The sequence below is a fragment of the Abramis brama genome, assembly GCF_963993115.1.
Source record: "Abramis brama genome assembly, chromosome: 8".
NCBI lineage: Eukaryota > Metazoa > Chordata > Actinopteri > Cypriniformes > Leuciscidae > Abramis > Abramis brama.
The window spans coordinates 12,645,857-12,662,437 of NC_139970.1; the positions used below are offsets into that span (position 1 = coordinate 12,645,857).

The 16,581-nt window shown below is 38.1% G+C and overlaps 2 protein-coding genes across 4 annotated transcripts in view; one reads left to right on the forward strand and one right to left on the reverse strand.

Moving 5' to 3' along the window:
- Positions 1 to 16,581, reverse strand: part of kalrna (kalirin RhoGEF kinase a) — a 246,202-nt gene that overhangs the window by 57,244 nt on the left and 172,377 nt on the right. The window lies entirely within an intron of this gene.
- LOC311088775 (uncharacterized protein) lies at positions 13,034 to 16,005 on the forward strand. The gene is made up of 4 exons (XM_084123064.1): positions 13,034 to 13,343; positions 14,101 to 14,232; positions 14,487 to 14,624; positions 14,893 to 16,005. Exons 1-4 carry the CDS (start codon positions 13,259 to 13,261, stop codon positions 15,906 to 15,908), a joined length of 1,371 nt encoding a protein of 456 aa, XP_083979190.1. The 5' UTR covers positions 13,034 to 13,258; the 3' UTR covers positions 15,909 to 16,005.

Genomic DNA, 16,581 nt, shown 5'->3' on the forward strand with positions numbered 1-16,581 from the left:
TTTTGAAGAGACCAAAACCTAAAATGTGTGTATTTAATGGAGAGAGGGACAGAGAAAAGAATGCTTAATATAAATAGAATATAGAAATACAAAATATAATTCTATAAATGCTTTGGCGATACAATGTACAATTTGTCATGCCAATAATGCTCACTTGAATTTGAATTTAAGAAAAAAAGATCTTTGAAAAAGACACCCGTAGCAAAGAAAAAAAATGAATGAAACCAAAGCGGACTTATTTAGCGTTTCCTTTCAAATGCATTAGTTTACGGAAGTTAAATAGGTTGATTGCCGAGATACTCCGATTTTTCTGCAGTCAAAGGATCTCTATGAACTCAATCATCATTAAGTGTCTCGTTTGGGTATCACGGTTTAATTTCTGATGTGTAATTTCAGATCAGTCAGAAACTGTTATTTTATTATCACTAATATAGTTTTTATTAATATTTTGAATTATTTTTTATATACTATTTTCATTGTAATCATTGTAAAAAAATTGTAAACAATTTGTTGTGGAGTTTTGTCATTATCATATATATATATATATATATATATATATATACACAGTGAGGAAAATAAGTATTTGAATACCCTGCTATTTTGCAAGTTCTCCCACTTAGAAATCATGGAGGGGTCTGAAATTGTCATCGTAGGTGCATGTCCACTGTGAGAGACATAATCTAAAAAAAAAAATCCAGAAATCACAATGTATGATTTTTTAACTATTTATTTGTATGATACAGCTGCAAATAAGTATTTGAACACCTGAGAAAATCAATGTTAATATTTGGTACAGTAGCCTTTGTTTGCAATTACAGAGGTCAAACGTTTCCTGTAGTTTTTCACCAGGTTTGCACACACTGCAGGAGGGATTTTGGCCCACTCCTCCACACAGATCTTCTCTAGATCAGTCAGGTTTCTGGGCTGTCGCTGAGAAACACGGAGTTTGAGCTTCCTCCAAAGATTCTCTATTGGGTTTAGGTCTGGAGACTGGCTAGGCCACGCCAGAACCTTGATATGCTTCTTACAGAGCCACTCCTTGGTTATCCTGGCTGTGTGCTTCGGGTCATTGTCATGTTGGAAGACCCAGCCTCGACCCATCTTCAATGCTCTAACTGAGGGAAGGAGGTTGTTCCCCAAAATCTCGCAATACATGGCCCCGGTCATCCTCTCCTTAATACAGTGCAGTCGCCCTGTCCCATGTGCAGAAAAACACCCCCAAAGCATGATGCTACCACCCCCATGCTTCACAGTAGGGATGGTGTTCTTGGGATGGTACTCATCATTCTTCTTCCTCCAAACACGTTTAGTGGAATTATAACCAAAAAGTTCTATTTTGGTCTCATCTGACCACATGACTTTCTCCCATGACTCCTCTGGATCATCCAAATGGTCATTGGCAAACTTAAGACGGGCCTTGACATGTGCTGGTTTAAGCAGGGGAACCTTCCGTGCCATGCATGATTTTAAACCATGACGTCTTAGTGTATTACCAACAGTAACCTTGGAAACGGTGGTCCCAGCTCTTTTCAGGTCATTGACCAGCTCCTCCCGTGTAGTTCTGGGCTGATTTCTCACCTTTCTTAGGATCATTGAGACCCCACGAGGTGAGATCTTGCATGGAGCCCCAGTCCGAGGGAGATTGACAGTCATGTTTAGCTTCTTCCATTTTCTAATGATTGCTCCAACAGTGGACCTTTTTTCACCAAGCTGCCTGGCAATTTCCCCGTAGCCCTTTCCAGCCTTGTGGAGGTGTACAATTTTGTCTCTAGTGTCTTTGGACAGCTCTTTGGTCTTGGCCATGTTAGTAGTTGGATTCTTACTGATTGTATGGGGTGGACAGGTGTCTTTATGCAGCTAACGACCTCAAACAGGTGCATCTAATTTAGGATAATAAATGGAGTGGAGGTGGACATTTTAAAGGCAGACTAACAGGTCTTTGAGGGTCAGAATTCTAGCTGATAGACAGGTGTTCAAATACTTATTTGCAGCTGTATCATACAAATAAATAGGTAAAAAATCATATATTGTGATTTCTGGATTTTTTTTTTTAGATTATGTCTCTCACAGTGGACATGCACCTACGATGACAATTTCAGACCCCTCCATGATTTCCAAGTGGGAGAACTTGCAAAATAGCAGGGTGTTCAAATACTTATTTTCCTCACTGTATATATATATATATATATATACATACACTTTTTTTATTGTTATGTTAGTACATGAAGTTAAACTAAATGAAAATGAGATGTTGCACTGGCAATTAGCTGATTTTTTTTTATTTTTTTATTTTTTATTTATATTTTTAATAAGTTTTTTTATTTTATTTTTCTTATGGCTTTAGTTTTAGTTAACTATAATAACCCTGATCAGAAATGAGCCAAAATCAAATCAAATGCTTTTTTTGGACAAAGAGACTTTCATTTATTTACTTGATCTCCCAGTGATCGATAAGACTCTAAACTATTGTGTGTCTCATTATTGATCATAATCACTATTAGAATCGCTTTCTCACAACTCACTAGTTCACTACATGAACTATGAACCATATGGTTACAGGCAAATACTTATACAAGTGCAATAAGGACAAGTCTCAATGAATGCACTGAGGTTTTTACAGAACTTGAATGCGGGTTATGTAATGACAGACTACTGTCACATGTTATAGAGTTACCGGCAAATCAGATAAAACAGTAGAAAATGTTCTAGGATCACCTTAAACAAAACACCTGCTTTCCCTTACAGCCATTCAGAGAAACAGCTCAACGAGACTTTACCAATAACTTCTAAGACAAGACAAGCACAAAATACACAAAACATAACTAAACTATAGCCATACTTAATTCAAGGTGCTGTGGACTTTGTCATACTGTAAAGAAAAAAAATGTAATAGAATACAATTAAAGCAGTTAAAGTAGTATGTATTATCCTGTTAATAAAATAGCATATCGAAAAATTAAAGCGTCATTTGAATGAATGAATGAATGAATGAATAAATGAATGAATGAATGAATGAATGAATGAATGAATGAATGAAATGTGAATGGATTTTGTTCATGTAATAAAGTAGACCCGTGATTACCCTGTTAGGACACCTGTGTCCACAATAAATTTCGGTCAAAACAGTCCGGTCAAAACAAAATTTCAAAAAACAAAATGTACAAATGAAAACCTAGGACAATACGTCATGCTGACATCACATGGCACATTGTTAAAGGAGAATGCAGAAAACTATAGCAGGTGTTGTTTAATAAAGACTGCTGAGATGAACTCCTGCTGATATTACTCAACATGGCGTCAGCTGACAGAACCACACACACACTGTCAACAGAGTCCCAGAGCAGTGCAAACACAACGGCTAGATCCACACCAACTGCAAAACCAGTAAAGGAGTAAATATTCAAAGTGTTCCCAGATGATGGTTCTCAGAGTCACAGAAGGTCATTGGTCAATGTTTATTTAGAGTTAATTTTCCTCCAGGATGTGTGAAGATTATAGAACTAGCATTCAGAGACACCAGAATGAGTCAATGCAATTAAAACAGTCCATATTTACTTATCCACAAATAACCACGCGTTTAGATTATTTCAGAGAGCACTTTTGACCTAGCAGGGTTGTGCTGCAAGGTTGTGAATAAAGGTATTAAAGAATAAAACAAACTCTTTATAACTTATTAAAACTCTTGCAGTGGAAAGATGTGTCGACCTGCAGAACAATAGCATGAAACACAATAAAATACCACTTAAACTTACTCTGAACTGTGCTGCAAATCAGTGTACAAAACAAATCACACAAAAAACTAAAAAACAAACAAACAAAACATAAGCAAAAAACAAACAAACAAAAAACAAACAAAACAAATAAGCAAAAAACAAAAAAACAAGAAAAGAAAAGAAAACAAAACAAAAGAAAAAAAAACAAAACAAAACAAAACATGAAAACACAAGAAAACACAAGTCATGAATTACTGCTGTTCATTACCTACAGGGGCTGTTTTATCCGAGTAAGTGGAGCTGCACGATTAATCGTTTAAAGATCTCAATCACTATTCAAACACCCACGCGATCTTACTCCTAAATGACACCGATTAAAAAACAATAAACATTGTATCAATTACATCATTACACCAGTAGGTGGCGACAAGTGACTGTTAAAAATTGTATTTATCATTGAATGATTCATTCAAGAGATTCATTCAAAAACGTGGATTTATCCAGTACTGAAAGAAGTGAAGTCATTATGAGCGAGTCATTGAATCATTCATTCAAACCGAAATTTTCTTAATTGATTACATTTTTTTTTTAAATAGACTGCTGCAATTAACATTTTGTCAGAACCTCTAGTAAATGATGTTATTTTGTTTCTCTAGAATATATTAAAAGGTACATTTGACTGTACATTTGTGCTGAGATTGTGAAGCACTTTGGTCAACATTCGTGTTGTTTTAAGGTGCTATAGAAATAAACTTGACCTTGACCTTGTACAAAAGAGTGCAGTAACGCTACTAATGCTCCCATTCCAATCCATATCCAATCCAATTTATTTTCTAAAGAAGCATTTCAGAAACCATTCTAAACCTCTTGAATACCATTAAAGGCAGGGTTGCTGCACATTTTTTTAAGTAAAATTTAACTTTTGAAGAACTGAAAAAATTAAAATGAATACTGTACATAAAGGGTGTGCAGTATTGACAAAAAATATTATCCCAATATTTTCAAATATTTTGTTGATGATAATAATTAGATGATATTCTGCTGAGTGTGTTTTTGTACTGGTGCCATGGCTGGTTTAGGCCTGTTGTGGACGGCTTACTCACAAAGACATTCAGATTATTCATATTCAATGCGGTGGTCAGTTCACAGCACATTTACCACCTTAAATGGTGTCTTAATGTTAACATCACTGTCTTAATGTCTTCATTCATCAGATTCGTTCAAATGTCTGATTCATTCAGGAACGAAGCAAGTGACCGTCTTTATTGAATGGGTCATTTAATCATTAATTAAACTGATTCATTCAAAATGTGCATTAATCCAGTAACGAATCACGGCTGTGTGTTGCTCGGAGACTCGGTTCTGCTGTGGGTTCATTTAGAAATTTCCGCTGGTGAAAAATAAAGCAAAACCAAACAATATTTACAATATTGTGTCTAAAATATAACTCACAACATTAACTTGTATATTTAACTGTTGTATAAAATAAATATCACATTTGCAATTGTGCTGATATTTGGGAAATTACATCACATGATAAAAATATAAGACATAAACTCATCGGGACAAAAATGTCTATGTATCTTGAATTTTGGAGGCATATTAACTTCATACATCACGCCGTGACAGTGTGAATGACAAACAGCTTGCACATCGTTAAAGCAATAATTATGATATCATCATAGACGATACATATCACACCCCTACGCACATAAAGAATGAAAAATTGAACTTACATTTACCCATTTCTACCTCTTCTGTCTTCCTTTAGTACTTAATATACTGTCATAACTGCTGTGAATTGTCACATGAACAAGCAAATCCACAAAGAAAGAATAATAAAAATCATTAGACATATCTAAATATTTTACCAAATTACAACTAGGTCAAAGTGTCATCTAAAATGTAAGACCTCTCATAAGTAAATATAAAACTTTTTAAGATTTTTAATGATCCGCGGGAACCCAGAAAGGGAACTCTACTGTTAAGCACTGTACTTTATTAGACACATACAACAAGCTTTACATAGGGAGCCCTTTTTTTAATGTCACTGAGCATCTAGTTTTAGTTCAGTCTGCTTCCTCGTCCGTGTCCTCACACCATCTGCTTGGCAGACTATCAGGTCACCACAGTGATCGAGAGGAAAGGCGGGTTGCTAGGTAATGTGGGGTCTCAGATGGAGAATAACACACGTCAGAAAGGACATAAACGACACACGGGCTTCATGTGAAAGGTCTCGAGGATCGCAGGGCTTTATCGTGGAGATCAGAGGATTCAGAGGCGCAAAACACAGAGCAAAGCAGATACAACGGCAAATGATTTCTTATGAAGCTTCAAAAATATCAGAGCCAGTGATATCCAGAATACATTATCCACATCAGTCACGTAATTCATATCACGTAATGAGATGTGAGAACAAATAGTGTCATGTAGTTGTACACATATTTGACCTTGATTCATATTTGAAAGCGATTAAATATCAGATGAAATTGCAGTCTGTTCCTCAGACAAATCTACTGTCTGACAAATCACATTATTATGACATATCACATATTTATAATTCCTGATATTACTCTGATTCCTTTTTTTTTTGAAAAACAGTAGTTTGAACATTCTCCAAAACATCTCGTTTTGTGTTCCACAGAAGAAAGAAAGTCATATCGGTTTGTAATGACATGAGGAAGAGAAAATAATGGCAGAATTTTCATTTCAGGATGAACTATCCCTTTAAATGTGAAATTAAAAAGATGGTGTGTTAGGGAGATTATGTCAGTATGAAACGACTGAGTTAACAATCCGTTTCCTGCCACTGCTATCAACCTCAGTTCAACATGTAAATCTCCTTATGGAATGCTATAGGACTGACTGACACGCATACATGGACATATCTGAGGGACGTGCTTCAATAAATCTCGACACTATCACACCTTATAACACTAAAAACAATACAAATAGTATCCAAAAAACAGTTAACACAGTTTATTCAGAGTTCACAGAAATAACTAGTCTCCACACCTTTAACCAGCATGATCACAGATAACCAGTTCTCACAGTCTGTCAATAAAACCCTGATATCCCTCTGTCTCTCTCTCTCACACACACACACACACACACTTGGCTTATGGAGTTAAGAAAGAAATAGAAACGAACATGAATGTCACTTACTCGACTGCTCTCTTTGAAAAGTTTAAAACTCATCCACTTTGGCATGACGACTTCTCTGTCCTCCTTCTGCGAGGATCTCTGCTTTCTCTCTCTCTCCTCCCTCCCTCTGTTTCTCTCTCTCTAAAGCGACTCTTATTGGTTTAGTTCAGCATTCAGCAGTGCAGCTCTTCTCATGGGTGAACACCAGGACACTTTGGTTGTGTTTGTATTTGTCTCTGTCGTCCACCTGTCCTCACGCCTGACTTGTGGCAAGTTGCAAAATCATACTTTTCGGATTCAAATGAGACCAATCTACGGATTTATGTACCAGCCTTAAAGAAAAAAAAAAATAGATGACTAAATCGTCAACTAAAAAGCAACAAGCTACAGATTACTAGTTCAGTAGTCAAATAATTATTGAATTTTAATTAGTTATTATAATTATAATAAAATAGGGACACTAATTGTTTGTATATTTTTGTTTTACATTTTTTTTTAATTATTAAATTATTTTAATTAATAATGAATTATCATGATGATCCTAACCAGTTTAAATACAATTAAAAATAAATAAATTACACATTGAAAAATAGTAAATTGTAATCACTGCAAATAAAACACAGATCCAAGAGTATTGTTATTATTAAAATTATAACTTAAAAATAGTGCTGACAAATCGATTTATCGCATCTAACATAAAAATTTGTGTTTACATAATACATATATGTCTGTATATGCATGTATATTATTAAATTTATATATATAGTATATACACAAATTTATACACATATACTGTATAAATGTGTGTATATGTACATATTCACAGACACACAGACGATAAATGTAATAATACATACACACACATAGTATATTATGTAAACACAAACTTTTATGTTAGATGCGATTAATCGATTTTACATAACAAAAACATATTTTCATATCATTGCACTTACTGTTTTCATGTTCACAAACTGAATATACTGTATAAAGTAATTATTATTAGATTGAAGAAATCAGTAATCAAAATAGATATTTACTTTCCCTAATCAATATTATTTTGGACAAATATGTGCTTTCTGCAAATGTAATTGTTGCAAGTGTAATTGTTTAGTTGATTTTGTTGTTTTATTTCTTCATACTTTCCCACATGTGGTGTAGGTCAGGTGTGTATGATGGAACTACTGTGTTGTGATGGTGGAACTTTCAGGAACTTTTAAAATTGTTAAAATTGTATGCAAAACAATCCCGCACTTACCCTGTTCAGGCCCTGTTACATGATATGTACAGTATGAGCAGCATCACTTTAATTTGACATGAATAGTTAGCATGTGACTACCTTGAAACCCACAACATATGGTTTGAATCGCAATGTAAGAATGACTGCTTGAACCTTGTTGTTGTGAGTGAATTAAATCAAAGACACATGGACCGTCTACTAAAGAAAACCTCTTTCTAGACTTACATTTGCTTTTAAAATAATTCCATGGCCATGGAACAAAAATATATATTTAATGAAACATGTTCTAAATGAATACAGTTTCATCTTCAAGACAAAGCCAGCGAGAATATGAAATGGTGTGTGATGGTCTTGTGACATGCGCTCAGCACTGAGCTGGACAGATAAAAGCATCATTATGCAGGATGATGAATGTGATTTCCGCAGTGTACAGTAATACACAGTCCCTGAGCTGTTGTGGGTGAATGAAGGAAACTCTTATTCCAGAGAGACGCACACCACACACACACTGTGTCCTCAGCTCACATCAGCCTGAAAACAACAGAGAACTGACTTCAGCTTTGAGGTACCAGCAGTGCAGAAAACATGATGCCGCTTTAAAAGACTTTCAAAATCTCAACAACAAAACCATTTACAAGCACACAACAAGCTGAACCAAGACCAACGGACACAATCAGGCTCGTAAAAGACAATAAACAGGCAGCAATAGAAACACAGTGTCTCGGTGCTCAGTGCGTGTGTGTGTGTGTGTGTGTGTGTGTGTGTGTAACCCTATTGGTGTCATTGTGCATTTCTAAAATATGAATATGAATATGAATATGTGTTTCAGATGACTAGAAGGTCTCAAAGCAATAGTTCACTTCAAAATTTAAATTAATTTACACATCATTTACTCAATTTACTTAATGGACCCCATTGATTTCCATAGTAGGGAAAAAAATGGGGTCCATCAATGGGGTCCATCAACTGTCTGGTTACCGACATTCTTCAAAATATCTTATTTTGTGTTCAGCAGAAGAACGAAATTCATACATGTTTGAAACAACTTGAGGGAGAGTAAATGATGACAGAATTTTAATTTTTAAGTGAACTATTCCTTTAAGGAAGCCCTGTATAATTAGGCTAGTTTAGGGTCATTTACAGCATATACCAATCTAATGTGTGGTTTTTAGCGGCATATTGATGCCAAGCAAAGTCTATCAGCTAACGGATACTCAAAACATTTTTCACAAAAGCGGTTCTATAACCCTCCAAGGCTGTTCAAAAATGGTCACACTTATGCGGTTCACAAACTTTTGATCTAATTTACCTCTCAGTTGCTTAATAATTGTGCTTGGCCATTTATTTTTTTTAAAAAATTAAATAACACTTACATCCCGCAAACAATACAGTTAAAACATTAAGAAAACATGATAATGTATCATGTATTGGGTCAGATTAATGCCATCTGGTTTAAAAAAAGAAAACTAATACGAATTTATGTCAGGTCAAAAATCATGCAATGACAACAATGACCAGTAGATGGCTGAAGTGTTCTTTGCTGCTACCAAATGTGTAAGAATTTTAGATTTGATGCTTTTAAGTTATATATTTCCATATATACACATTCATATATATTATTCAACACAATTCTAAAATTGTTTCTTGTTAGGGTCTTGCTACAGAGCCCCTAAAGACACCTGGTGAAGGGTAAAAGAAAACTGAAGGGAGTAAAATAAATACATTTTGATGCTTTTGCGTTCACTTTCAAAAGTTTTGTGTTTACCAAAGAAACTTTAATGGTCACTCACAAAGCCTTTGTGATAGAAATAAAAAAAGTTGGGAGCAAAACTACATTTGAACAGTTCTCAGGACAATGCAATAGGCTACTTGTGCGAGAGAATGAAAGAACATTTCTACGGGGAACACAATACTTCCACGAGAGAACGCAAAGTTTCTTGGAGGAAAGCAATACAGTAGGTCAAATCTGACAATGAAACAGCCAATGTGTGGCTTTTTTGTTTGACCACTTAGACTCATTGAATGAAGTTTTTTTTTTTTTTTTTTTTTTTTTTAATACTGCATTTCTAAAAATAAAAATACCACATTTTTTAACCACTCAGATTGAGGAAACCATTAAATACATTTAAATCGAACAGTCTCGGAGGGTTAAAGGGGATGAGAGAGTTTTAGCATGCTGACAGTCTAAAACTAAACTCAGTTGTCAACAACAATGACCAACTAGTTGTTTTTTGGATGACTATTCAAGAAGTCAGCCATAATGACCCATCCCAAAACACTTCCTGCATTAAGGGACTCCACCAGACACTACTAAGGCATACATATGTTCTGGTGCTTCCTCTCACAAGAGTGCAGAGCATTTCAACATTTAGTTGTGTAAAATTCAATCAGAGCAGAGTAATCGCATTACACAGAGTACTTTAAGATCCTAGCAGGATCTTCTGCCCTTAAAGGAAATGATACTCCTTCAAATCGAATCAAGAGTTGGTAAAACTCATACAAAAACATCCTCAAGCAAGTGATGTGGTCATCTCCAAACCAAACAAACCTCACACCACAAACACGCACAACTCATAAAACACAACAAGCCAGTATAAAGCTGCCTAAAACACCAGCACAAACACGTGTTGTTAGGAGGACTTGTGTTAAATGTGTCTTACTTTGATTTGATAGGGGGGCTCATAGTTCCTATGAGCACAGAATCCAGAACACAGTTTGAAGAGACATTTCATGGCTGTACATGTACATCTGTTTACTGCTCATGACCACTGTTCTCATCATCTGTGCTGGAGCATGACAGCCCCTGCTCCATAACTAAAGCAGGGAAACCCTGTGTGTGACAAACACCTGTCAATCACTGATCACCTGACCCTTCTCTGGGTGGAGTCTGGAGTTTGGCTCTGAGTTTTTAGTGGAACGATATGCAACATTTTGGAACCACATACTACACTATTTTTGCCATATATTAAAGGGGACCTATTATGCCCCTTTTCACAAGATGTAAAATGAGTCTCTGATGTCCCCAGAGTGTGTATGTGAAGTTTTAGCTCAAAATACCCAACAGAGCATTTTTTACAGCATGTTTAAATTGTCACTTTTTGGTGCTCAGTAAAAAGCGTTTAGTGTGTGCCCTTTAAATGCAAATAAGCTGCTGCTGCACAGCACAGGGGGTGGAGCTTCATGAGCTCGCGCTCAGTCTCAGGACAATTTCATCTCACGGAATGATGATACTATCAGAAACTCTCAGTAACGGTGTTCATTCGACCCGGAGTCGGACAATAATGCCTACAGAGTCAGAGTGCTGTATGGAGATGGAACAGGTATAGTTTAGTTTAATTACGGTTATAGCGTATTTGTCATCTGCTTGTATGTATCCACTACATACTAACTGCCCTGTCAATCATCTTGTCACAGTTAAAATCCTCTATTATATCTAATTTAATTGCCTACCGTTTTGGAGAGAAATGTAGTAGCACGTTCATCTGCTAGTGGGAGACTGTCCTCATGTGTTTGCAATTTGAATATAATAATGCATTTAAAAGTTGGTGCGCTTCAACCAACGGACGCCGCTCAAATGCCTCTGGGCGCAATTGGATAGACCTAAAACCAATCAGAGCGATCGCCATCGTGTAAATCCCGCCTCAACGTTTCTGATTGGTGCCTCGATTTGGATGGATTAGAAATCAGCTTGAATGAACTCTTTGCCAGACTACTTGCAGAGCAAATCTAAATTTGCTGGAAGTTTGTCTGGGGTTTCCCAGGCTACCGTAAGAGCTGAGTAAACACAGTATAGGAAGTGTACATAAACGAATTTCGGTAGAGTTGAGGGAGCATTTTCTTTGAAAACAAAATAATTCCACCACGTATTCAGCGTCTGCCTCAGATTTCGGGAGTAAATAGAGAGAGAGCTATGTGGATTAATACATCCAGCCACACAACACCTACAACGCTTGGGAGACATTCTCGTCAGTGCAGCAATGGCGGATGTGTACAACTCGCTGTGAACTCGATCAGGGCGGGTCTATGTTAAAACTGCAGTGTCTGTCAACACTCGTGGGCGGGGCCTGTGGCTTTAGTGACGTCACTGAAGCTGCATTCTGAAAACAAGTCGTTGGGAGACACTGCTGATGATTTATGGGGATTAATAAAAAAGGAGTGAGTGGATTTTTATCACTATTGGGTGGTTGTGTACACACACTGCCAACACACATTTATGTCCAAACAGCATGCAAAAGTGAATTTTGTATAATAGGTCCCCTTTAAATTAGCGTTAAAAAAAAACAAACAAAAAAAACACTTAAATGTTGTGCTTTTGTAAAATAAAGAAAACAAACAGGATGCGCTTTCTGCCATCTCGGTCTCCGTCAGAAATGAGCCAAAACTCTACAGGCTACTTACTTGCCTCGGTCACAATAAGAAATATGTCTATAGAAAGCTTGAGTGAACAAATATTATCTGATTATCCAATATTAAATTGGCTATGATATAACCATGGCTGTGCATTCCCCTATATTCACTACAGTGGCTGGAAACATTGTTTTCATTCATAATTACTTGCATGGATTCACATCGCAAATCAATCAGCAATTGAAAAATTCAGATTCAAATTCTAGACATGCCCCTGTGTTTCTTGATGATCAATGCAGATTTATGCCAGTCTCCAGTAGAGATCCATTTCCTGGAGAGTTTAGGTGTAGGAGTTTAGTCATAATTACAACTTGTAACTTGTGGTAGAACTCCGACTTGTACCACGTGATCGCTGTACCACCTGACCACTGCAGATTCATTTGCCGTTGATAGTGTTGCCATAAAAACAATCAATCATCTCCTAATTACGGTAATTATTACGATGTCCAACCCTAATCACACACACCTGAACAAGCTAATCAAGGTCTTCAAGATTAGGCTATATTAGAAAGCTACAGGCAAGTGATTTTCATTAGGGTTGGAGTTACCCAGACCCCCAATTGGATCTTTAAAAACGCATTTTCAAAAAGTGTTTTAAATTCTTTTGGTAGCGTTTGTTGTGGGACTTAGCTGATATTTTGATGCAGCAACAGGGGTTTTTCTTTGTAGTTTTGTGGTCCTTGCTGTCTGCCCCTCCTGACTCACTAATTCAGTGCATCTTCCAGCAGAGTTGCTTTTGAGATTGCAGGTCGAGAGGATGACAGCTCAAGTGTACTGCTCGTTTAGTGCTGTTTTATTGTGTTTGTCTGCTTGTTTGAGCACAACAGACGCTGGAGTCCTAGGTGAGAAGTTCTTTTAGCTTCGTTACGTAGCCCGAAGAAGTGCATAAATAAAGTGCCTTCCAAAACTTGATTTCAGACACGTCTGCTTACAAAAATACAGTACAGACGTGAAGTGGAAGTTCATCTTTGTATGTTGGTTTAGTTTTAATAATAAGCAAAGTATAAATATGCAAATTGTCATAAGTTTATGCATTTTTCACTGTACAAGTGAAACCCATATAATCACTAATAGGCATTTTTGTTTACTGTTAAACATGAACATTAGTGTTATAATATGGCTGCAAAATTGTTACCAGACTGTATCAATCCTGAGTTTTGTTTTTTTCTACTTTTTTTACTTTTAAGAAATGCATAAGCCTACAATATAACGTGGGGAGCTAATTCTAACCGATAACTCTGCATTTTACATGTATAGTGGGTTTCTATATTTGTTTTGTTTTCTGTTGAGTAGCTTATTAAAATGCTTAAAAGGAAATGAGGGTGGTCATGGGGATGGCATCATTTTTGAAGATGTACACCAGTACATTTGTATACAACATATTAACTGATGTCCATGCTTTCTATCAGCATTGCACCATTACTCACTCTACTACAGTGGGGTAGGTTGTAACTGCACTCTCAGTCTTTGAAACCGATTGATGCAGTTTAGTGAAAAATGTGAGACTCATTGCAAACCCCCTGACTTGCAAATGCTGAAGCTAACTATTACAGCACTTCCTGGTCTCCCTTAATGATCCTCTTGAATCCTCTTTTGTAGTGTCTGGTCAGTGTCCGGCGACGCTGACGGTCGTGCCCTCCCGACGAGGATGCACTTCTGATAGAGACTGCTCTGGAGGACACAAATGCTGTCAATTTCCCTGTGGGTCCGTGTGTGTGCCGCCTGTTTTCAGTGAGTTTTAATTATTGATGCATGCTATACGTCTTCCAGAAAAAAAACCCTGAAAAAATGTTTTCACTCAGGAATTGCTAGTAAGTTTCACAAATGATTGCAAAGAAACCACAAGTAACACATTGAACTAAACGTGAAACTATGAAGTAGATGGACTGAATATTCCGGTAAATCCTCCTCCTTTTTTTTCATACAGTGTATGAGACATTCAGTATTCAGTGATGTGGTTTCTCTGTCATGTGTCTCTGTAACAGCAAAGCCAGGGGAGTGTCCAAGCACAAATTTTGGAGCAGGAATGTGTGCAGAGTTGTGTTCCTATGACAGTGACTGTCCGAACGATGAGAAATGCTGCTGCAATGGATGTGGACATCAGTGTATGGATCCATTTGCAGGTATTTGTTGTTATATTAGTGTTTGGGTCAGCTTCCTTATTTCAGTTTGTCTCGTTTTATAATTAATCGTTCTCAATGTAAAAAGTATTCAGCCAATAGCACGGTTTAAAGCACAGGAAGGCTTTACAAAATGGATTCATACGATTAATTAATACGATCATGATTAATAATTAAGAGGAGTAAAACTTGGTATTTGGGTTTTGTGCTGTATCTGAGACTGAATGCCTCTAAACAGACTGACTAAAGTTGACTATCTGGATCCATCCAGGGAAGCCTGCAGCCGAACCTCCAAGGCCTCCAGGAAAGCCTGCAGCCGAACCTCCAGGAAAGCCTGGAGCTGAACCTCCAAGGCCTCCAGGAAAGCCTGGAGCCGAACCTCCAAGGCCTCCAGGAAAGCCTGCAGCCGAACCTCCAGGGAAGCCTGCAGCCGAACCTCCAAGGCCTCCAGGAAAGCCTGCAGCCGAACCTCCAGGAAAGCCTGCAGCCGAACCTCCAAGGCCTCCAGGAAAGCCTGCAGCCGAACCTCCAGGAAAGCCTGGAGCCGAACCTCCAAAGCCTCCAGGAAAGCCTGCAGCCGAACCTCCAAGGCCTCCAGGAAAGCCTGGAGCCGAACCTCCAAAGCCTCCAGGAAAGCCTGCAGCCGAACCTCCAGGAAAGCCTGGAGCCGAACCTCCAAAGCCTCCAGGAAAGCCTGGAGCCGAACCTCCAAAGCCTCCAGGAAAGCCTGGAGCCGAACCTCCAAAGCCTCCAGGAAAGCCTGCAGCTGAACCTCCAAAGCCTTCCGCCGAACTACTGGAGCCTTCTACCGAAGAGCCGGAGCCTTCTAACGAACTACCGGAGCCTTCTACAGAACTGCCGGAGCCTTCTGCTGAACTGCCTGAGCCGGAGCCTTCTACCGAACCTCCTGAGCTGGAGCCTTCAGACGAACTGCAAGTGATGCCTGCAGTGGAACCCCCGAAGCCTCCTGTGAAGCCTTCAGCCGAACCCCCGAAGCCTCCAATGAAGCCTGCAGCCGAACCCCCGAAGCCTCCAATGAAGCCTGTAGCCGAACCCCCGAAGCCTCCAATGAAGCCTGCAGCCGAACCGCCCAAGCCTCCAGTGAAGCCTGCAGCCGAACCCCCGAAGCCTCCGGTGAAGCCTGCAGCCGAACCCCCGAAGCCTCCAATGAAGCCTGCAGCCGAACCCCCGAAGCCTCCAATGAAGCCTGCAGCCGAACCGCCAAAGTTAACTTACCCTTATGGCCAATGTCCTTCCCCTTATGGCCAATGTCCTGGCCATAAGTAATGTGGCTATGCATGCAGTTAACTGTGCTGATTTAACCATTGGATGTATAGTGTGTCTTCCCTGTTTATCACCAAATAAATCTCACACTTGTAAGACCATTTTCCTCTCTTTTTAAGTGGGAAAACAAGGAATTCATTTTTTTTGTATTCCAGTGTTAGTTGGCTGTTCTCTCACATAATGGCTCATTGGAATCAATGCATGAAATCCCACCCTCCAAAGCCACGCCTTCAAAACGCTTGAACACACAGCAGAGTCTGTAAAGTGTCACAGGTTGAAAGACTGCACTAAATTGCCTCATGTCTAAAATGCCTAACATTACAGTGATAATGAACGTAAACAACTTGCAGTGCTCTAGTTGTACCACCTGACTGATGCAGATTCATTTCGACATTGATAGTGTTGACATGGAAACGTCTGAATCCAAATGCAATTAGACGAAGAATCTATTATTGATTGCTATAGGATGTGAAGTTTCAACCAGTATTGCCTATTGACCAATAGTCTTCTGCATTCTGAAGCATTTTAGTGAAATTGTCCTTTTAGGAAGTTGCAACTTTAAGCCTATTAACAGATGATCCCTTTAGTTACCTACGACCAAATGATTTCTGAATGCCTGTAATGTCGAGTTCACACTGCACAATTTTCAAAGTAGTCGGGTCACTGTTCTTTTCAC